Here is a 25095-nt window from a genome sequence, read left to right on the forward strand (position 1 = left end):
TATGTTAAGTACCTTATATCTATTTCTTACCATTGACCAAGTTGCAGTAGGTATCACTTCTGGTTTATCAAACCTATTATGCATTTAGGTTTCACGAATTTCATTTATGTTTTACCTACTGGTTCTGACACAACTGGTATTATACAATATTATACAATCTTAACTTACTACACTTACGAACCACGAAATAGTTTCAATGACTCAGTGACACCAAATTACTTGTTAACGGAAAAGACGACCGAATGGCGTAGTGGTTAGTGACCCTGACTACTGAGCCGATGGTCCCGGGTTCGATTCCCGGCTGGGGCAGATATTTGTTTAAACACAGATATTTTTTCTCAGGTCTTAGATGTGCCCGTAAAATGGCAATAGGCCCGCCCCCTATTACATTGGGACTAACATAACACTCTGGCGAAAAGTGGGTGCAGCAATGCACCTCTGCCTACCCCGCAAGGGAGTACATTAGTACAAGGCGTGAGTGCGTGTGTGTGTGTTTGTGTGGAAAAGGCTAGCTTAATAACGCTCGTCTGCAACTTTTTCAGTGCTCGTGAGTGTACTTATCTCGAAAAGGGAACATCATCATCTCTCCTTGACCTGTTCAATAGCTTTGCCCTTGCAGTTTTAATAATATGCACTTCAGTACGTTCAGTGTATGCTGTGACCTTAATTATGACGCGAAGCTTCTAATTAAGTATCAGATTACGTCATTAGATGCATTATACAGTATAATACGCGAGGAGGAGCGTTCACAAGAGTATTATGACGCGCAAAGACCCTAGTTTATACCTAGTTACCTACCCTCATTACACCTACTAAGTAGAGTGAGAAGACAGTATCCTCGGGCGATCCTCGACCAATTAACGGTTAGCAATTGATCGAGTGATCGGCCGAGGGGTCACTCTACACGGTAGGTGTAATCAGGGGTTTAAGCTGCGTTTCCAATAGACAAACTGTTAGCCCGTCACAAGGCCATTGTCACGCTGCAAATTGTGTACATAGAATGAGAATAAAACTAGCAAACTGTTAAAACTAGGCGTGGCATATTAAACCGATTCACCCACCGCAAACTCAGCTGAGCCTCGAACAATTTGCCAACTTATTCTTAACTTGCTGTCATAAAAACGTCGCGGGCATTTTTCTCATCGCACCGCGTTTTGCTGCTTGCTGGAGTCGAGGCGACGTCGCGGCGACGTCGCGGCGGCTTCAGGGCCCGGGGTATCTCATTTATGTATGTCAAGTTCTCGCCTAACCTGCACCTTGTCCGCGCCGCGACTTCGCCACTACTTTGCCTTGAGCGTCAACCTGAGCTCTCATTGTAGCAAACATAGGAAATGAGAGAAGCCGCCTCGACTCTCGTGCACTGGGCTAATCTGCAGACTTCTTCTTTCACTTACCCTGGTCAGCCAGTCGTACTGGCTGGGCGGCGGGTCTCGGGGCTCCTCCACGTATTGCGGCAGGATGTACTCGCGGAACGCCTGGCGAACGGCTTCAGCGCGGGGGGGCTCCATGTACGGGCCCAGCAGAGGCGCCGCGTTGTCCATGCGGGCTCCTGCAACAATCACATCGTCTATGTAGAATACCGAATAGAAGAGATCGCTATAAGCGATAAGACCGCCTTTTGCACCATAGTTTGGTAAAATTTATATTTATTTCTTGATGTACAAATAAAGAGTAAGTACAAGTACTCTATCTATTTATCAATCTCATTTGTCGCCTGGATTTCAAATGAAATTATATTCACACATCACCCCCCCCCCCTATCGCGAACTTGGGTTGACAACCATTTTCGGATTCAATATGTATTTAATTTGACACGAATTACTTCGCAAATGTTACTTCGTTTAGACTTCGCAATAAACCCAAGTTAGATTATTTCAGTGATTACGGAATAAATAGGAATAAAGTAGTGCTTGGGCGCATTTCTTTGTTTGTAACTACTAAAATATTGAATCTTTATTGTATCCTTAGACAAGTTCCTCTTCCATAGCACCTCAATCTGCATAACTGTAACTGCACTACAACTCTGCACTGTCTCCAATTATGCCTCCTCACTTCCAATTAACCGTTCTTTATTAATCCGGGAAAGCATTAAACCGCATTGGAATCCGCTATACAGCTACCCCGCTATTCAATAGGTGCCTGTAATACAGTGGGATAGAGCCGCGGTTTCGGGAGCAAGCTGGAGCCTTCAGGCTTCGGTCGTATTAGCATTCTGCGGGTGGTTCATTAGCCGCTCTCGTCTCGTGGTCCTCACGTAGATTTGCCGACGTGGCCACGGAACGCCATCAATAGCTGATTGCCTAATCGATTCGGTTAGCATAACATAAACACTCACGCCCTAATCGCCCTATACGACGTTTGATTTTATACCAAAATTTTCGTACGATGGAACATTTTTCATGCACTTAATGACAAGCAGTGACACTAAAGTCACGCATACAATGAGAAAATGTTGGCCTGTTTACAAATTTTAGGGGTCTTTGCGATCTAGGTCGTATAATCAAAATACAGAACATACCGAACGTAATTTTTTTCCGGAAACTAATGTTCTTATAACTTTTTTTTTATAAAAGGTTACGTACATTGTTGAAGCTTTCTTGTTTCAAGTAGACTGAACAACTGGGCTTTTCAGCAGCTTAAAATACATGCAGGTATGTATGGGAAACGTAATTTGAAATTCAATATTTCCGTCGTGTCGACATGTTCATAAAAGAGCCATCCATTGTTCGGCTTCTGACGTTGGCGGAATGGCGGATGAGTATCTTGGAAACTTTTATAAGCCAGTAAATTCTACCTCTACGATCTAGTCTTATGTTTTGTGTTTTACGTCGGGTTGTACATATGGTAGTTAACAGCGGTACCGTCAATGAGGGGCCCTATCGCGAATCGCGAATACAAAGCAAATTAACATTTACTTAGGGCTGATTTTTCAACGGTCAGATAAACGTTATCTGCGGAATAAAATTGTTGCTGTCACTGTCTAATACAAATATGCAGATGTGACAGCATCAGCATTATTCCTCAGATAACGTTTATCTGACTATATATATTAAAAAATCAGCCCTTATAAATTATTGTCAAATTAATCCGAAAATCTTTGTCAAAACAAGTTCGAAATAGGTACACAGGATCCACATTTTGTATCTTCATATCAGATGTTGAGTCCGACAGATCTGATCAACAGAAACAAGTGTCAATACCACAACAAGTTATTAGCGCAACAAGTATTCTAATCTTCACCGTTTCTAAGTTAGAATTGTAAAACTAGAATGGCAGTTTGTAACTATGTATGTGTTACTTAGTACAATTGCTCACGAAAAACGAATTAAAAATGTCTAGAAAATCTTTGGACATACCGGTAGGTAAATGACGACAAGTGTTGAAATTAACATAAATCATCTAAACTTAAACTCGGCTCACCGAACAAATCAGGGGCAAAGCGTTCAACGATAAGTTACAATTCAAACAGCCTATATATGACTATAGTGTTAAGTCTAAAGTTATGGCAAAAAAGCTCAGAAAGTATCACAAAGATTTGCAATTTGCCCTATATTGACGTCACTAACGAACTCCAATAACCTAATAACGTATGTTTACCCTGTGAGCAAACAGGGCACGCCACCCACCGGCCGTGATATTACATCAAAAGATCAATGAAATTCACTTAACTCTTCATTTATAATGCAATAACTGCCCACTCAACTACAGAAACAACTATTTAACAATTCACGGCAATTCAACTGTTACAACCATGTACGATAAACAAAAATAGCTTTTAGGGTCAACTGGAAACTGGATCAAGAACTTTCAGTAAATTCAGTTTAATGAGCGCCGGCCTGACCAGTGACCATCGACTCTGGTCTAATCGAGCAATTTGAATACTTGATCCGTTTTATTTGTCCGTTCACGTAAACAGAAACAGTGTACAAACCTTGTAACAATTCCTCAATGCTATACAGGGTGCCCGTGAGGGTATGGGTCAAACGAACGAGACAGTGATAGAGAATAGAAATTTCCAGAAATTCATTGTACGTCAAAGTACCGACAAAAATAAGTACATAGCTAATGAAAGGACGCATAAGGATGTATTTTTTGGCAATATTTACTAATTAAAACTTAAAAAAAGAACATCAAGTACCTATAAGTAAATTGAACAAAACTTCGGTAAGTGTAGGTTGTGCCATCTTTTGTAAAATTTTGAGAATTTATTTATTTACTTATTTATTTTATTTTAGGAAAACTCACAGCACAATTTTATGGTTTAACAATAGAATGAGCAGTAAAAGGCCTTTTACAAATTTCCACTGATAGAAACAACTTAATAATTAATATTTACAAAGTAGCAAACTAAAGTAGGTAGGTTGATTGATTTTTGATTTTTAAAAAATTTATTTATCATAATAAACACGAAAAATACAGAAATATTCCGCCAAACTGTTAAAACAGTTTATCGGCAGACATGCTCTCATTATAAACTACTTACATACTTACCCCCTTATTCATAGAAAAGTTACAATACGCCTTAACCAATAACATATTATCTTCTTATAGGTACATTAACATATTATCTACGCCTAATCAAACGTACTAAACTGTATATATGTAAAGCTACAAAGATGTTTAATAACAATAACATTGTGAAAATATATAATACATAAACTCTTAGACATCAAAAAAGGTACAACTTAGAATATTTCTCGCCTTAAGAATGCTTGTATTAAATATATCAATGCCCAAATTATTCGCTACGTGGTTTAAAGTTGTAAGAATATAGTGCTCGTCTAATATTTAAGTACCTAAGTATACATAAGTACTTATATAGTATTCTTTGTGACTTACCTAACCATATATCATAATTTCTGAAAGTCGAATAGAATTTTATCACAATGCTTTGTTGGGGTTGGGGCTGGCTTGAGATTGACGTGCCAATTTCAAATACCGCTACTTTTATTCGCCGTTTTAAAACACATGAATCACAAATGACACATTTCGTAACCTTTGTGCCATATTCTCAAAATAAAGTTGAATACCTTTCCCTTTTTAAGGATGCTTATTATCCATGCCGGTGACATTATTGTTATGTATTGAAGGTCTGTAAATTTCAGTAGAAAAGGCATTCTTCGATTTACGAGGACCAAGTGTCCCAGGTGCACAATCTTTTCGTAACGATATATTTCTCATTGTAGCTTCGAGTTGGTCTAAACTGGCTCACTTTTGATGAAAATGTTAGTAAGTCATATTATTATAGATATAGGTAATTCTATGAAAAAAATATCATATAAATGTGTCAGATTCTCATAAAAATTTGCTTGATTTGCGTTTGGTAAAATTTACCCTACTTAAATATCATTAGGTAATATTTGGCACATTTATTATTTAATTTTTTCTACCAAAATTAACTTTGAACAAACTGATTTAAATATCCCTATTCATTTGACAGTTGGCGAGGTTGGATCATGCATGCTAGCGGTAATCCGTTTAAAGCTCAACTCTCGCTTTGAACAAAAGCTGGCAGGAAGCTTTTCATTTTGTCAAGTTGTATAATCGAGTTTGATGACATGCAGCGAACCACCCCAAAGCTTTGTCCCATACAGTTGGCGGCTTGCTGATCCACCGCTTGTCTGGCTAAGTACACGAAAAAACTTGAGGAAATTTTGTATTTCGCTTAACTTCAACAGTTTAGATGGTATTAGTGATTTATTTAAGGTACTCATTTCATAAGTGAAAGGAAATTAAAGTTATTATTACACAAGCACTTGTTGATATAAATAGTTTGCAACGGTTACTGTGAGTTTCACAGGCCCCCTATCGTGAATTTGTTTTGACAAAGATATTCATTGAATATGACACACTTGGGTATTACGAGTACTGCGATAATTGTCACTATGTTTTGACTGCGCGATAAACATCAAAGTGTGTTTAACAAGTGTATAGTGCCACAAACTTATCTGTTCCGGTGACAGCTCAAATAAATCTCTAATATTTCTTAATTCTATAAGATTTTAAGTTTGATCGTATTGTTATTTCGCTCTTGCGGTGTTAATAAACCCATCTAATGTTTTAAAATATACAATTCATTAGTAAGTAATGAGATATGCATCAATTTAGTTCGCTGTCACCGGAACAGATACGTTTGTGGCACTATAATTATATTTAACACTGACAGGTATAATAAAAAAACCATTAGACAACGAACACCTAAGTAAATACGACGAGTATCTCTAAACCTGGCGAAATCGAATCCTATTCTCCCAGCTATCGAGTTGTTAACACGTTATTTTTCACAAAGAACCAATCAAACCAAATTTTTTGTCTTTGTTTTTCCGTCCCTTTGTGATCGGTTTTTCAATGCTGCTGGTTTTGTGCCGTCTAAAATCGCGTTCAAGCCGATTTTGCTTTTTATTGCAGCCTTTGGTGTGGTGCTATGTAAATAAATACGACAGTTTTAGTTGGAACGAGAGGGAATGGAAACTGCACAAAATCCTTTCTATTTTACGGTCAGCGACGGCTTATGCGGAGAATGTGTTAATAAAATTGCTTTCAATACGTATCTATGTATGTAGGTTCGTATAGATGGTATAATATGCAATATTAGTGGCAAATATGTCGGATTCAGTAGCGAAACGGCGACTGGTTTTGACAACCATTTCCGCAAATGTTATTTCGTTTTCACTTGACCTGCCCGTCTGGTCTAAACCGAAGTTTTTCCAGGGCTATCCTCTGAATATACGAGCAGTAAATACCTACTTTGTATTTAACCATTCACAATCTATCGACCGCGAACCGCGATATTACAAGTGTTTATTTGACGATGTGAGATAACATGGCGCGGCCGGCTCGCCCAACACACACTCGCGAGCAATGAAAAAGATCCACTTACAAAATACCTACAGTAAATGGCCTTTTTAGTACATTGAATTGAAATTTTTATACAATACTAGCTGTGCCCACGCGCTTCGCTTAGCCTTAAAAAGTTTTCCCGTGTGAATTCCGGGATAAAAAGTAGCCTATGTTCTTTCCCAGGGTCTAGACCCTATGTATACCAAATTTCATTCAAATCCGTTCAGTAGTTTTGGCGTGAAAGAGTAACAGACAGACAGACAGACACAGTTACTTTCGCATTTATAATATTAGTTAGGATTTACATGTTTGGTTGGTAGATATATTCTGATGCGCTGTTATAATAATATAATTATTATAGTATTGAAAACTGTATAGCCTTCACTGATCTTAAACAGCTATACCATTATCATTATACTCTTCCGTCATTGATAAAAAGTACACTCACGTGCAAAGAAACAGTTGCACTTACAAAATGCAGACTCCAAATTTCCCCAATATTTTTAAACATTTCATAAGAAATTTTAACAAAAAAATATGTTTTTAGTTGTTAATGTTCTGATGCGCCGTTATATGTAATTAAATATTACAGATGGCGTTATGAGTTAGTTTCTTAGGAGTAACTTGATGATTTTCTCAATGGAACTTTTTAAATGCCCGTGACTGTAAATGAGACAGACAAGGTACACTTAAATTACTTTAGCTGTATTTCTTCTGTACGTTAAATGTTACGTTGAATATACCACTACACATACACGACTAACTTATGACAGCCCACTTCCCAACTCGGGAGTTGAAATTTTCCGAATAACAATCAGTTTTCTAAAGTTTCGCTCGTATTCGCCATGGGAGCGACGGCTGAGTTTGAGTTGCACTCTCATTCGTCGATCAAACAAGATGTGGAATGAAATTGTATTTTTTGTACAAATCCATCCGGGGTCCGGATTAAAAGTAGACAAATAGTACGGGCCGGACGCGATCGTGAAAGGTTCCGTACCATGAAAAGGTTAAAGGCTAACTTAGGCCCGGGTCTCCTATTTACGCCGTAGGTCGCGTCCAGCGTCACGCCGTAGGCCGCGTCACGATGCTCAATATAGAAATGTACTGATGCGGTCTCCCTCACACGCCGACGTTGGCGCGTAGACGTAGGGAGCATCGTGACGCGGCCTACGGCGTGACGCTGTACTCGACCTATGGCGTAAATAGGAGACCCGGGCCTTAGGTAGGTACAGTCAGCCAAAAAGATACGTATGTATACCCCCCAGCTGACAGACGGGTGTTTGCTATGGAGCTTAGCGTAGATGAGATGTACTTATGAATAACGAAATACTATTGGTTGTTGAAAGAACGTCGCTTCGCTCATTTAGACTCCGCATTTGTGGAGTGAGGTCCTTTCGGTATTGTACGCAACGGACGCATCGCATTCAGTATTATTTGTATAGAAATTCACGTACATGAGTCCACTTCACCGACATTGCCGACGCCGTTTCTCCATACATTTATAACAATCCGTTTGGTGGACGCTTAGCTTAATGGACTAACTGCCAGTTTCAATAACTCTATCTATCGATAACTGGTAGTTACTTTCATACGGTTTTAAAAGATTGAAACTTCACATATGTCAAAATAGTATGAAAGTAACTACCAGTTATCGATAGATAGAGTTGTTGAAAGCGTCAGTTAGTAAATACACTCACGGGCAATGAAATAGTTCCACTCACAAAGTGTCGTGACCAAACGAACCCAATTTTTTCAAATATTTTTTTTTTTTTAATAACAAAATGTTATTGTTTTTGTTGGTAGTATCCTGATGCTTTGTTAAATGTACTTCAATGTTGCAGAAGGCGTCGTTAAGCTAGCATTTTCCCTTTAGGAGTAATTTGGTGTTTTTCTCAGTGGAACCTTTTCATTGCCCTTGGTCTCAGTGGTCCTTGAGCATGTGTTAATGATGTTATCTTCCGAGTACATTATTATGTGTAAGAGTTTCCGAGTGAATGCGGATGGTGCATCCGAGACGTGTCGGTCCGTGTTCTCTCACCTCGCTGATTATCACGGACAAGCTTAGTTTAGTTCATTTGTACAGGGGGGAAATTTATCAGTGACTGGAACGGAAACTGAGTAAGGAGACTAAGGATATGTGGGGACAACTCACACACGGCCATCCGACCCCAAGCTACGCAGAGCCTGTGTTATGGGTATCGGACAACTGAACTGATATATCTACACAAATACATAGATAGATACATATTAAATATAAATATAAGGAGATAAAGAATAAACGAACAGCAGTTTTTTTACTCATAAAGATGTAAGTAGTCCCTTGTTTCCGTAATCCATTTACCGAGTATTTCACTGATTTTGATATTCGAGCTCTATAAATAATTGCTATTCGTTAAGCCATAGATTTTTACACCTTATTCATATAAATTTCGTTATTAATTTCGAGTTTGTATCACTAAAACTCTACAACTACCTATTATCTAGCTGCAGCATGTATATGTGTAAATATATCAGCTGTCCGACACCCATAACACAGGTTCTGCCTAGCTTGGGCTCGGATGGCCGTGTGTGAGATTTCCCCGCATATTAAAAAAAAAGTTTGCAATAAACGATGGAAGAAAAAAGATGATGAAATAAAATAGTTTGTTAACAACACCGAGACGGTCTGAACACGGATAATTCTCCACCCTGTACCTAAATGCGTTGTGAATTAATTCAGCATACATAATTGTGTCAATAAGGTTTTGGATGCGACAGGTTATCATAAAATATGAAACAGCTTGTCGGGAAAATAGCGAGTCCAGTGGAGCATGAGTCCTTGTAAACATGTGTTATTAAAAACAATTTAAATTTTAAAGAAAGGTGGTAGTGTAATATGGTCAACGGTACCATATTACACTATCAATGAAAAGTTCCAGTGAAAATAGCACCACCTAAAGTACATTATGTTAACAGCGCATCAGAATGCTACCAGCTAAAATCGTTAATTTTTGGTTCAAATTTAAAATTATTTTTTTTAACAATAATTGCCTCATTTTGTGTCAAAATTTTGCGAAGTGAAACTTTTTCATTGCTTGGCATTGTACTCGTATTCACGTACATTTAAGTTACTGAGGCAAATCATTAGTATGTGCCTATTTACGAAACGGAGGATATGCGAGTGATTCTACGAGTTGTTTTCCGCTCTGTCGAAACTGGGGGGAAAGCGGTCCGAACCTTCGGAAAAACTAAATGACTGCGCCAACCACGGCTCTATCTCATTGTACTAAGCGTGCCGATTGCGTGACAATCCGCGCCCGTTCGTTCGTCTACTTAGAGAATCACCCCCTGACCCTTAAATTATCCATATGGATTATTCCAAAGTTCTTTAGCTTACTTGTGGAACCAAAGCTCATCTAAACGAATACTGTTTCTCCCTATTTTTCTCAGTGATATAATAATTACTGTGTTATAGAATATCATTGGTTTCCCTCTGTTACTACCTGTATAATCTAAATACGTATTTCTGAAACAGGAGCCCACTAATAACTGGAACCAAATATCCCGAGAGCATTTGAAACATGAAACTAATAAGCTTTGGGCAGCCGGGCCGGGAACGAGGGTCCACTGAGTGGACCACTCTAGCATCACAAAAACTATGTTTCAGAGCTCTCTGCGCTAACCACAACTCGATTCCAACGAAGCTAACCTAGCAACTGAATTGCCAACACCAAAAAAGTTTACTGTGACAACAATTATTATTCGTAACTTCTTAATTAATTTCGGGAATTTCGGGATACCAGTTGAAGAAAAAAATCAACCATACTCAAACTCTCAAACTCAAACTCAATTTTTTTTATTCATCGTAAAAATATAAAATTTTCTGATGAACGTCAATTTTTACAAACTACTCTCCGTTCGGATAAGGGGGGCTCTTTCTGTCTAAGGAGAAGAACGGAGGCAAGAAACTCCTGAGCCATCATTTCAAAAAAAAGACTTAATACTAGTTAGTATACAATACTTATAAGCTTAATAATAATAATTATAATAATATGAGCAGAGCTAACTATTTATCACAGCCATGCATTAACGTCCTCTAAGTAATCATCAATTTTATAATAAGCTTTTTTACAGAGTTTCTCTTTAATGTAACACTTAAACTTATTCTCTGGCATTTGATTGAGTATCTTCTGTTGGAAGCTTATTAAAAACATCTAATACAGTACCCTAAAAACGATTTATTAACTTTCGCTAGACGCATCGCTGGAAAAGCCAGCTTGTGCTTGTTCCTAGTATTAATGTCATGATTACTGCCAATTGCATCAAAAGTTGAAATATTCTTTCGTACATACATTAAATTGGAAAAAATGAACTGACATGGAACTGTAAGGATGTTAATTTCTTTAAATAGTTCTCTCAATGAATCCCTGGAACCAAGTTTGTATATAGAGCGGATGGCTCTTTTCTGTAATACAAATATAGTTTCAATATCACCTGCTCTACCCCAAAGCAAAATGCCATACGATAATAAGCTGTGGAAATAACTAAAGTAAACTAATCTGACGGTTTCAACGTCGGTCAGTTGTCTAATTTTCCGTACAGCAAAAGCTGCGGAGCTCAACCTTCCAGCCAATTTTTCAATGTGAGGTCCCCATATATACTTTACCCGTTGCAAAGTTTGCATGACCTAGACGCCTTTTGCAGAGACTGAAACGGGTTTTTTTAAGGTTCAGTACCTAAAGAAAAAAGTACTCTTATAGGATCATTTTGTTGTCTATCCGTCTGTCTGTCTGTCGCCACCCATGTTCTCAGAAACGGGTAAAGATATCAAGCTGATATTTCGCATAGATATACAAATTGACGGCCCCAAAAAAAAGTAACAAAATGTAATATTGAAAAAAAAATTGTGGTATGGTAGGACACGAAATTATCTCGAGTAAGTAGACTTGTACGGAACCCTAAGTGCGCGAGTCCAACTCGCGCTTGGCCGGTTTTTTTAATTCTTTGGGTATTTTTTTCCCGTGCTGACTCTGTGAGATGTTCTTACAGTCGTATTCCTTAAGCTAGACTAACCCCGAAGTTTACTTAGCGGCAGAAGTTCCGAAGCAATAACTTCAAATATCACGGAAGCTGCTAGCTGCTGTCTCGAGAACTCTCGATCGGTGTGAAGTTAAATTGAAACATCCTGTATAACTGAGAAATGATACTTATACATTTGCAAGGGCATCGGCTACCTGAGTTTCAGTTTTTTTTTCTTTAGTTAAATTCGCATTAAGCGATAAGGCCATTTGTATATAATTATGTGTTGGATTAAGTTTTTTGTAATTTTTGCCATGTTTTTGTGTGCAAATAAAGAATATGTATGTATCTATCTACTCGTATCTAAATTAGTTTTATTATAGGAGCAGCTAAATACCTTATATCACTATAATATCTAAGTATATTATGTACGAAATACCCACTCATAAAATCATATTAAATTGATTGAAACATTAGGCTGACACCAAAATGTCGCAATAAATATCATGTTTGACTTCAAAAGAGAGATTCGGTGTTTAATCGCCGTGAATATTTAACATGAAACGTTCATTACACAACAACATTGTGCCACAATCATGTGAATATCGCCCACAAAGGATATGCGGAGCCTGTTTGTGACATAACTTTCAGACTGGATAGACACATTTAGAGTGCTGTCACGCTAACTTTACAATTGGTAAAAAATGGGACATAATACTTTTCTGTAACTGGTTTCCATAAGTGACTCTTTTGGAAGATCGATTACTGCAATACGATCTACCGATCTTTTGAATCGATTCAATGCAATGCGATCTGCAGGTAGATCGAATCGTATGCAGAGAGAGAATTTAGTATGAAAATATGAACAGCGCCCCAGCCGGTCGGTAGCAGAACTTAAATTTTCATACAAAACTACTCGATGAATTTTACTTAACGTTCACGACGAATTTATGCTATGGGCTCAGAGAAGATTGTATGAAAAAATCGTATCAACAGAAAACGAAACTTTGCAGTACGATTAAATCGATTCAATTTAGATTAATATCGATTCACGGAGTTAAGATCGAAAAGATCGATTCAAGGCAGAAATTCGGGCATCCCTAGTGTTTACTCTTGTCTCTGTAGCATAGTAAGCATGTTGGCCTCTACCTCATAATCACCCTCTAACATGTTTGTGCTGTGTTCCCGTATTAGTTGGAACTCGGTGTTTTAAGCGAGATAAGAGTTTTATATATATTGACGCTGAAGCTTTGATTTGCGTTTAGAAAACATATTTTTCTCCGGAAAATTGCACATTGCAAAAATAAGTACCTATTTTATAAAAACCCTTGAGAAAATATTTGGCAGGTAGGTAGGTACTTACTAAATATGATTCATTAATTTTAATTACCGCCTAGGTATGTTCACGGTATTACCACAAATAATATATAGGTACTTATATACTATTTTATGGTACTAATCTAGTTAAGTAGTTAAATTTATTTTAAGTAGCCACTAAATTGAGGATTTTTTTTTATTTTGTGCATGCAGTGTTTACCTATAATTGTTTGTGCATCTAGTTTGTATTTAATTATAGAATTGTAATAGTTTTGATGTAACAAATGTTGGTGAACCATAATAAATAAATAAAATCTATATAAATATAAACTGCATATCTAAGGACCGGTGTTTTTATCCATAGTTATTTTTACCTACCATAACATCAATTAAGAATGATATTTACTTACCATTATGTACATAATAATTTTGTATATTTTAACCAAATGTCAAAATTTTTGGCAGATTGACGTATTTCACGGTGTGTTTACTGGTTCAGGGTACGGTTATGCTCGCATTTCCATAAATTTAATTCGCATTCAGCACAACACTGTCAATCCGAGTCGAGATGTCAGTCGCAGACGGCTTCCATTCGCAGATATTCGCTGTATTTACATTAACACTGCGTTCACAGAGCCTCTAGTACGGGTTTTACAATTTACGTAAACGTAAAAAGTTTTGGTTTTCATCTGTCTCCTGCATACATTATCTGTTAAAAGTTATATGATAGTTTCCATTAGAGGCGCCACTTTGTATGCGAGAGAACGTAAACTTTCATAGTTTTCGTCAATCTATCGAACCTGTACTAGACCTACAGTAGGTAAAGTACTCGAAAACCAGCGCTGTGGCCTCCCATAGCATCAAGCTAAGCTACGATAGAACCCGTTTCAGCACCGGGACGCAACACTCATGGTCATTTCGCTTTTAATACTTATTTTTTATAGTTGTTTTTGTGTGTGTGAAATAAACGTATTTTCTTTCTTTTCATCTTTTTTTAACGCCGCGCGCCGCAGTAAATACATAATTTGCCAAGTGTGAGGAAAACACTCGATATGCCACCGCTGTTACACAGTTACTACTAAACTGTTTGCCTGCTGGACGCGGGTTCAACTGATCAACAGGATTATATTCGGATAGTACTTATAACGTCATCCGAGTTGTCTCGGAGAACAAGATAATTCTCTATTATCTGTGTGAAGCCGGCTTCAAGAACACTTTATTCTTAACAAAGTATCTATGGAGATGAAAAAAAAATTTTTTTGCGATGAGAAGGAGGTGACCCTTGTTGGTGGTTTATAGAAATAATTTTATTTAGTTGACTGTACACCGCTCGTGCCAGCGAGTGTACTTCCTGCACAGACGGCGGCAGAGATAGCGCGTGACCTCAATGAGGCTGATAGCGCTGAATGTGCCACCGACTGCTTCCTCAGCGGTGATGTGACACCACGATAGTGTGACTGGTGAAGTTTTCTCAATAACTGACCATTGCTACTACTTCTAACAATCAGGGGCCCGGCCCCTAAAAATAGCAAAGTCAAAATGGAGTATCATTTAGGTACGAAGTAATCAGTGTAAAATTCAATACATTTTGAGTCCCAAAGTCGTTTCCTTTGAGCCAAAATGACAAACTTATTTCAGGTATTCAGATGCAATAAAATACTGATATTCGTTGTAAGCAATAAATATTAATTTCAGTGCTAATTTGGATTTACAAAATACTCTCCATCCAACTAGCAATCGGCAAAGTTGATGTTGATGTGTCAATTTATTTCGATGTCAATTTAATTTCGACGTTTCATGTTTCATGAAAAGGTTAAATTAAATTAAATTACTGCGCTTCAAAAGATAAAATAAAGGTTTATCATTTATTGGAAATCTGGTGTAGTGCTGGAAATAATTTACAGTAATTAAGGCAAAAGTAGACCTAGGTCAAACTATTTACCATTGAATATAGGTTCTCATCATATACTTACCTATTACCAACTAAAAACGTAAATAGTTTAAACAAAAATACTTAGGTTAACGTTTTTAAAAATGGGGTCTTTTGGTGCCGATAAGAAGATTTTATTTATAGTTACGAATCTATAAATTTTAATAATATTATGTAAGAGGAGAAACAGACTGACAGGGTTCTACCATTTTTGGCCTAAGATTTATTTGCCTAATCTCGTATTGCATAGTACCGTTTGGTCAAAGTCTCGTTTCGCCTAAAACTCTTTTGACACAATCTTAAATCACCAGTCTTGTTTGCTCAAATTAGTTTTCATATAGGTATTATCTTGTTTCCATTAATATTATCTTAATACATAAGTCTTGACGAAGTGATGATTCGGCCAAAAAAGTTTAGACCATACGAGTTATGCGAAACGAGTTTTGGGCAATAAAGTTTATGTGAGATGAGGGAAACCCGACTGACAGACATCAAGGCACAGCCTAGAAACGGCTAAACGTAGGCACTTGAGATTTGAAAGGGACGGACGTAGCTTACGTACCTACCGTAGAGTTGCACTAAGAAAGGAATTCCTAAAATCCCACGGGATCGAAACTTAGCGGGAAAATCATTTTGTATGATAAATCTAAACCGCTTTAGTTTGACGCTTCAAATTTGGCATGCAGGTACCTTAGTAAACTTTAAGGTTGGTTACAACATCATAATCCAAAATACCCACGGGAACGGGAGTTAGCTAGGAAAAAACATTTGTATGAAAACTAGAATTAACACTTTGAAAGCTGATCACGGACTAGATACGTGCCAAATAATATAGCAATGAATAAAAGGCTTGGCTGTCCACGGATTACATTAAATATTAGGGACTAGAGAACTTCCTTCATGAGAAGCAAAACATTCTAAGGCGAAGCGAAGCCCGCGGCGGGTCAGCTAGTGTATTATAGCCGCTGTACTGTGGCCATTTGACTCATCAATCTTCATCCGTCATGCAACGCAGCCATTGGTCGTGCAAAATGCACGGAGGCGGCAGCAAACTCCTTGTTATATGGTTGAGTGAGTTTGCTCTATGGTTGGATGGTAATGGCCAATAAGTGCAGAAAACGGAAATAGATAAAGTACCAGTACCTACATTTATTTGAGTATTAAACATGGATTCAACTCCTTTTGATTTTTTACGAAATAATGATGATTTTAAATATGCATAGCCCAGTATTGCTCTTGCACGTTGTTAGTACAATAAATCGACTACCACAAACACGATGGTTTAACTGGATACAGACCGGACCGTAAGAGTGTTAAGTAAAAATCTGCTATATTTAATTAGGTACTTAATCAAATCATAACAAAAAAAGAGTATAATATGCTTAAAATTTGAATTTCTAATTTATTTATTTTTTGAGATCCCGATACTTACAACAGAATCAGATTTTCTTCAACTCACTGATGTGTGTGGGTTACAAATGGTCTTCTTACCTTAGCGCAAGTTACTCCGTAATGTTATTACAAACATTTAAGTATTATTGACAAGCACTTATGAAGTTTCGAACGCAGTTAGCAATAACTTGGAGATTGTCTCGAGTGGAGTGGAAATAAATAATGAAGCTGGAATCTCGAAGTGCGCAAGCAGAATCTATTAGATTATACGTCTGAGCTGGCCGAGATCCGGAGGGACTCATTATTGTATTGTTTATGGAAATCGCGTAGAAAACTATTTTAATGTAGAAATAATTTTGCATCATCATTGACAAAGTGCGAGTTTTTCTGTAGGTAAGTTCGCACAAAAAATAGTATTTAATTTTGAACAATTACAGAATCTCAAAACTATACGATAGGACATTAGGTACTCCAAAACCCTCTTCAAAATTTCGATAGATGATTTTTATCATACAACTGCTTGAATCTTTTACAAAGTTTTCGGTCAAATCTCAGAAAAGTTTGATTACGGTACAGTTCTGTAACTACACTATTATCGATAAACACGAAACATCTAACTTGCCACTCAATTTCTTAACCGAAACCGTAGGAGCTTTCTAGACCCTTTCAGGTCAAGCTACTATTAAGGTCATTTATCGAATATTCTACCTCTAGACACTCAGGTACTTAGGTACCACAGTAGAGATCTGACCCCTAAGCATGAATTTTCATCGTGAACGTGAAGTAGAATTCATCGAGTATTTTTTTATGAAAATATGAACAGCGCCCCTGGTGGTCGGTAGCATAACTAAAATTTCCCTACAAAATACATCGAGTAATTTCATGTCACTTTCACGATGAAAATTCATGCTAAGGGTTCTGTACAGCTTCCAGGTACCAGGCTAGCAGACGATACAAGACGTGTCGCGGCCCGCACTTCCGCTAAGTGGGGCTTTCATGTCCCGAGCTTCAAACTGACAACAAGCCATACGTTAACGTATGTAGCTGTGAGCTGTGTGAGTAACAAGGAAATGTTGCCATTTGATGGCCTAGTTCTGGCAAATGTTGGATATTTTATTTTGATGTAAAATTTAATGTGGATGGATTTAAAATTATACGTAAGTACTCAAGTATATATGTATACGTGTGTACCTTCCACGAACTTGTTTTAACAACGATTTTCGGATTAAAAATGCATTGAATTAGACACTAATCGTAAATGTTATTTCGTTGCTAGGAAAAAAGGAACTCTTATAACTAGGATCACTTTGTTGTCCGTCTGTCTGTCTGACACCATCCTTTTTCACAGAAACAGGTAAAGGTATCATTTTTTTCCCGTTGTTTGGATGGTGTGGGGTATCGCTGAATAAATCTTTCAAAAATATAGTAGGTACGCGCAACCATTTTTTGATTCAGTGATTGGTTTACGAAATATTAAGATTCAAAATGCAAATTATTGTTACAAGTGTGTCCCCCCCTGCGGGCTAAATGGTTGGTCCAAAAAATATGAAAAAACACGGATGTAGTACATATGGCGAAATGAAAAGGAAAACTGTCTCAGTTAAGTAGACTTGTACGGAGCCCTCAGTGCGCGAGTCCAAATACTTGTACGGTTTTTTAACTATGGCACCGATATTTTTTATTTAGCTTCTTGTGTGTCTCTCGACACAAACCAGACTCAACCCAACTCAGACTCGAAACCATTTTCATAGTGAATTCGTGTTGGAATGTGAAGTGACAGTGCACTGGGAAACGGTAAAAAGGGAAGTCTATCATTAGTGTATTCATCTATGAAATTGGATACCTGGTCTACAATTTTGCAACAAAAACAAGTTTTTTTATTTATTTGCGACGATTTCCTCAATAAAGTAAAAGTCACGTGAACAACAAAGTTTCTGTGTAAAAGCTTATTTTTTTGTAAAAGTTTTTCAGAATGACCTACTTTAGGCTTACTGTATACCTTTTTTTCAACCCTGTATAATCCAGGTCATAAATGAAATAAAGAGTCCAATATGTACATGTGTATTAATAATTTCTGCTTACGCAAACATCTACTGAAGGTCGGTAGTGGGATCAAATTTCGTCCGGAAATGGGTCAAGTGACGTCATCGTTCGCGTGGCCCGAGTGCGTAGGATCTAATGGTGTTATCAATGTGTGAATATGACAAGTTGATGTCAATGAAAACACAGACCTATTGTACGTTACCTAGATATGTACTGATTTAACATGAAAGCATGTATTAAATTTCAACACATCTTTGTAAATATAGCTAGCATAGTCATAGCATAGAAATTAATAAAATATAAGTAATAACTATTACGATAGTATAATTATTATTAAAAATGTTTTGTGTTATTATAAGTATCCGTACACTTATGTACTTCAGCTGACGATAAACGGGTTTATTATCGACCTAGATTAACGTCACTTTATCGCGATTCGTCATAAATACGGCGCTAAGATTGGTGGGACGTGTACCAAACGAGTTTCGTAACGAACCCGTGTAGCGGCCCCAGCTAGCTTATCACGGTAATACCTAGTGTTTGGTTGCTTGTGTTCAGCCTATGGTGTCAAGTCGAATGATTGATCGAGCCTCCCAAGTTGGTAACCGATACGTCATCAACGTCATCACTCGGGAATCGATGATCCTCATCAGTTGTGCGACCATCGATCTCATATTCGAAGGTAGTCATGTTTGGAACAGTCTCGGGTTCCGAAACTAGCGAACAGCACCGATTACTCCTTGTCCGTGCCGCGATCATCAGTTAGTTTCAGATGTTGGACTAAGTGACAGGATCTTCTATGAATGATCGAAGCATATTGCAACACCTAGCATACATATGACTAATGGTCCTTTGACGTCTCGGTCTCCCTCGAAACTATTGTAGAAACATATTATTTTTGCATTTTCTGCTATCTGGCAGAAAGTGTCGATTTGCAATAGGACTCTATACAGCCATAGAAAAAGATGCGCCCAAACCTCTTCCCGTCGAATGAATTGACGCTGCAACTATCATCTGATCAAGATGTTGTGGCCAATGATGATGATGATGAGTTTTAAAATGTAGTTAATGAATGAATTACATAGATTTCTAACCAATTGATTTTCTAAAAAAAGGGTTTAAACTTGTATAGATAATCCTCATTTTCATTAAATACTCTCTTGCCTATCTATAGGCACTATTGACGTAGAGTACCCTAGAAGTACTTTCTTATTCAGCCATCGCCGTTTTCTCAGCGCTCCGTTCCTAACTAATCGTATTTCCTAGCACCCACCGCGCAATTTTCGCAAAGTAAAAGAGTCGAGGGAAAAATTGAGACTGGCAAATAAGAATAAATCACATAAATGTAATGCTTACTTCCTTTTCCGCCATGAGCATCGATCCCATTAGTGGAAATCTCCAAGTGACGGTGGCCGAGATACATTTTGTTCCTCACGCAGGCCACGCAAAACAAATCGAGTTACACAGGTAGGTACTTCTACATAACCTACTTTTGAAGCGTAATTCAAAATGTAGTCCGACATTTTCTCCGAAACTCTCGTGCTAAAGGACCAAAATGTGGTAAAGGAGCAACTAAAAAGCGTATGCGGGTCATCTTTTTGTGAATTACGAGAACCTTTTCCCGTTCAGGACCGTAAAACCGTGTAACTTTGTAAACAATTTTCACACAAGCTGAGCGTTGTGGACTCGCAACACTTTCTACATTGTGGTCTTTCTATACGGAGTGCTACTGCAACTTTTGAGGTTTCCTGCTGGTGTTTGGTGCTAACTGTTTATTGCTCCACTAGGTAATATTAAGTAATAGTCGTAATACGGCCGTGTTGATGGTTGCGACTCACTCAACCTCGAACTAACCAGAACTAGATCGTAAAGATTTAATAATCTCTGTAATTACGATTGCTGAATCCAGAGGCCTATACTTTGTAGCTCTAAATTAATACTACTATAACAGCAAAGTTTTCTTTTTGCATTTGTTGTATCAGGTTCTTTGACACACTAATAAATACAAAAATAAAAATGAATTTTATTTGGCTGCTACCTGCTGTACCTAGGTAGTTCTCTGTACACTTGTACAGCCAAATTGATTTCAATATTTTTTCTGCAGTTTAGCTGTATCAAAAGTACACAAAATATAAAATAAACTTGTGACCATCAAACATTTTAAATTGAATTTCGACAGCTCCGTATCGAGTGGGCTAAGCCGTTCATCCAATCTTTAGGCCCGTTCAGCTATTTCATAGCCGGCGGCTGCTAAACGGCTTACATGCATCTTTGACAACAGGTAAAAGAGAAAAATATTGAAGTTTTATTGTTGGGTCTAGGTTAAGTCTCGTGATTTTACGATATAGTCAGGTCATGTCGCCGTTGTAGGTACGTCCGTCCGCCGTTGACCAGTTATCGCAAATACAAACGCTAATATTTCTGCCTAATTCTAATCATAATGAAATATTTTTTCTGTCTAATTCTAATCATTATGAAAGCCTAGAATTGGGATCACATTATACCAACTTCCCCTAACTAGCCGCGAACATCGCTCTGACAAAAGCCAGGAGGCGAGCGAAGGCCGTCCCACGGTCGAAAGCAATGAAATTATGAACAAACACTAGAACAGAATAGACTCGCTAAGCACTTTGCATTTCGAGTTATGTTTGAACACAAGGTGTTACAATTTGCTAGTCTGCCTTTGTGGCTTTTGTAAATATGACCGGGAGTTAGATTGCAATTGTGTTAAACCTTTCCTAACAATGTATGTACCTATACGGTAAAATATAACGAATATTACATTGTTATAAATCTGTGCGCCTCCTAGCTTAGAATTGAATTCGCGTTTGTTTTATAGATATTTGCATTTAGTGTAGAACTTCAATATAAAATCAATAGCTCCATGAAATAATTATGTTCGCGGTCAGAGCGAGCTGGCTGGTACTCTGTTGTGGTTCAGTAAAAAGTTTGTAGAGAGTTGGAAAATATGAAATACTGATTTCCTATTTAATAAATAGGTACCTATATAATTAACAAAGTACCTACATAATTATGTACATATTACAGTGAGAACATTAATTATAACAAAAACCTAATGAAAAAGCTGCGCTTAAAAACTGGAGGTGGATAATCAACATAGGACCCGTGAAATGTCTGTAAATTACACAGTAATTCGTAATTTCTCCAACTTAATTGTGAGGGCCGTCGTCGTTGGCGTTGCGGCGACAGCATATAATTATAGGTGACAGCGGGAATAACATAGTTCATTTAATGAAGAGGTAATGCCATGTTGAGGGTATTCAGGTAATTTCATGTCACAGGCCGTGACTTCCATTATAAGTCCAACGACGCAACCATTGGGGTAAATATTTAATAGCGACGAATTCATTTACAGCTCCAATAAATACCCATTTTCTTTAAACATTTTTAAACGGAATTCAGTAAGGGAAATTCACATTTGTGTCCAATAAAGCTCGTTCGATATTGGGCGATTGATAATGTTTTATTTGAACTTGTTTACCCAAAGCGGAAAAACTTTGAAGTAAAACAGAAATTGCGATATTAGATTGCTGTAGACAGTTTCTAATTTCCTATAGCGGTAAAATTGAGTAACCGGAATCATCTATTTCAGCTAAAATTTTAATTCAAAGTCGGATGAAAAGAAATATTTCCGGGCTTAAAAATATAGGTAAGTAATATAAGAAGGTTTTGGCTAATATTAAAACTTAAACTGTGTAGTTAGTGAGTTTCTATCATATAATATTTAAGTTTTTAATGATAGCTGATAGGTAAATGTTAAAATTTAATGTAAAACATGCATGTGTGTGAGAAAATTGTTCGTTCATAAGTATAACTACTGCTAGTTTTGAGATTTCGTTGAATATGGCTAGGACGATTTTGAAATTTATCTTACTAATAAAAAGCTAATAAAAATGAGTGCCACAGGATAACTTTCTATCCGGATTCACACACCCACGGGAAATGCTTTTTTGACGAAAATCGTGGGAGGTAAAGTAAATATGTTGAGCGACTTTTTGGCTGCACCTTGGGAGATGCTTAGTTCAGGTGAGTACCTACATATACCTACTACCTATTCGTAGTAAACCGTCAGTTTTTTCGATCATTTGGCTACACATTCCTGATATGAATTATATGTATGATGTACTTAAGTACCTACCTATTAATATTCGTATATCTTGTCTTTCTAACGATAGGAGAGAGACATACATAGGCTACTTTTCATCCTAGAATTCCCTCAGAGAGTAATTTTACGGCGCAGCGTGGCTGTGAAAGAGCTACTTTCTAAATAGGTTTATAACACGTCTAGAACTTTCCAGGCTCCTCTGGGACTATGCAACGAGATAAGTGTCTCCCATAAATGGACGATAAATACGTCGTTATGAATTATAAAATGTGATTGACTTTATTATTAAGCTGTTTTAGTGTTTTTTAATGTTATACTTATATATTTAAGTAGATACTTTTACTTTTATTTAAAAAAACGGCCGTTTCTGGGAGAAACGTCATTAGCTCCATGTTAGCTAATAATTTTAGGTAAAGGGGTTTAACTTACTGGGTATTGAGATGTAGGTTCTAAAAAATATAATTAGCAGTTTTGGGAAAAACGCTTTCAAACAGATGTTATGTTTTTTTTCCATGGGCGGCGGCGCTACCTTAAAAAATAATCGATATTTTTCAGACTTTTGACAAATCATAATATCTGTTCTTACTTTTTCTTACCCTCTTATTCAGTTTTTTTTTTAAGTATAGGACGTTTTAGCTATAAAACTGTTTTGTCAATAAGGGCGTTATTCTCGCCTATTTCTAACCTTCTGAAACGTATAGGTACCTTTTTAAAACCTTTGTAATAATAACTTTAGATTTTGTTACTTATTTGATATCTTTATTTTTTTACCAGGTGCGTACAATAGAGTAATAAAACAAGTAAAATAGAGTCTGCCCGAGCTCACAGCCCTCGTCTAGACGTCGGGCGGAGGCGTCAAGATCACTCAAGCAGCTTTATTTATAAACTCATTCTAGCACCTACACCTTTTGTTAGCATTAATACACCCACCTACACCTGCTAATGGGCTTGGTGAGGTATCTAGTTATTATTTGCACTAATGGCCTGGGAATAGGTAGTTAATAAATACATTTCAGCGATGTTTGTGGTGACACTTTTTATATTTTTCAAGTAATTATGCTCGCATGTTTAGCCACAAGCAGCCATTATTATAATAAAAGGGGGTTAAGTGGACTTAAAAAAATAATTACAGAAATTACAGGACATTTAAAAATGCTTTTGCCCTCGAATTTCTGAGCCTATCCGCGACCTTGTTTAGCGAAAAAAAACGTACTCACTCGATACATATTAATGAAACGAATAATCTGATAAGGCGCCACGTCACACAAGCAGTCACAACAAGCACACAGCCAGTCACGCTCGTCAGCCACAGGCAAGTAACAGGTGGCCGAGGCGGCTGCACACTAGCATCGCGCCGAGCGGTACAATAAATTCGCATCGTCCAGGAAGTGGTGATGATAAGGTGGTGTCGGTCGATAGTGTTCAGTTCAGTGAGACTTACCAGGAGGCCTCGCGAGGGCGAGCGCGGCGCACGCGAGCAGGGCGGAGAGCGCGAGCATGTCTTCGCGGCGCGGGCTCCAGTGCCTGACACCACACCAGCTCTGTTTACCAGCGGCCCCGGAGCGCACGCCGCGCGCGCCGATCGATACCCCGCCCACAATTCCACCAAAACTGCTATAACGGCCTAACTGTGCTGGCCCCTTTTCGACTCCTTATCCATCCCCCCATAAGGTCCACATTACGCTGCCCAGGCGCCATCAAGACACTTGCGGCCGACTGTCCCCTTTGCACCTCCCATCGCCTTTAATCAGGAAAGGATGAATGAATCTTCAAACTAGATACGTACTGGGAGAGAGTGAAATAGCGAGCGGTAATTGCTTGCTTCCGAATTTTAAGTGTCGACAAAGTTTTATTTTGTAATTAATGTTAACATTTTTGAAGGATTTTTGTGGAAAAGTGATGTGTAATCAGTGTTTTTTAAAGTAGGTATATGTTTTTATTATTTTAATAAATTCAATTATCTAACATAATTTAGGTCGGTAAACCTAATAAAGTTTTATAAAACCAAGGAGGTGTACCTATTTTATTGTTTATCCAAGTCAGAAGCTGCGACGCGCGACGGGCGGCACGAAAATGCCAACACAAATAATTTAAAATACGTCGTAGAACATTAAATAAGTGCGTAAAAAATTATATGGGTGCGATAGGTAGATCAATATTTTTAAACCGGTCTCGGAAAAAGAGCGGCTTCATAAGTTCTGTCTTTACGAAAAGGTGTAAACGGATTGTAATGATTTTATTGCAATTTGGAAAAAAAAATATGTAAGTATACCATTGTTGGTATCTAATCGGTACATAAGCATTGATACCAGAGGCTACTATTTATCTCCTAATTACTTCGGGAAAATCTTCGCAAAAAAAGTTGCTGACGAATATTTGAAACGAATTAAGACCATAGCTGAGGCAGATTATTTAAATATCGAATTCGCTGTTGAATATTCTCGGTAAT

General features: G+C 37.6%; 1 protein-coding gene across 4 annotated transcripts in view; it reads right to left on the bottom strand.

Moving 5' to 3' along the window:
• LOC105382682 (protein cab-1) overlaps window positions 1-24640 on the bottom strand; it is a 46278-nt gene extending 21638 nt beyond the window's left edge. Inside the window, exons 1-2 of one of the 4 annotated variants that reach the window (XM_048632720.1) lie at window positions 24088-24640; window positions 1395-1549 (exon numbers count right to left, since the gene is read on the bottom strand). In XM_048632720.1, coding sequence (XP_048488677.1) covers window positions 1395-1549; window positions 24088-24145 — 213 coding nt within the window. In that variant the 5' untranslated portion in view covers window positions 24146-24640. Of the gene's footprint in view, window positions 1-1394; window positions 1550-23859 lie in introns of all 4 variants that reach the window. The other 3 variants (XM_048632721.1, XM_048632724.1, XM_048632725.1) reach the window with 3 other exon arrangements.
• Between the last annotated feature and the right edge of the window lie 455 nt (window positions 24641-25095).

Source organism: Plutella xylostella, chromosome Z (genome assembly GCF_932276165.1).
Source record: "Plutella xylostella chromosome Z, ilPluXylo3.1, whole genome shotgun sequence".
Lineage (NCBI taxonomy): Eukaryota > Metazoa > Arthropoda > Insecta > Lepidoptera > Plutellidae > Plutella > Plutella xylostella.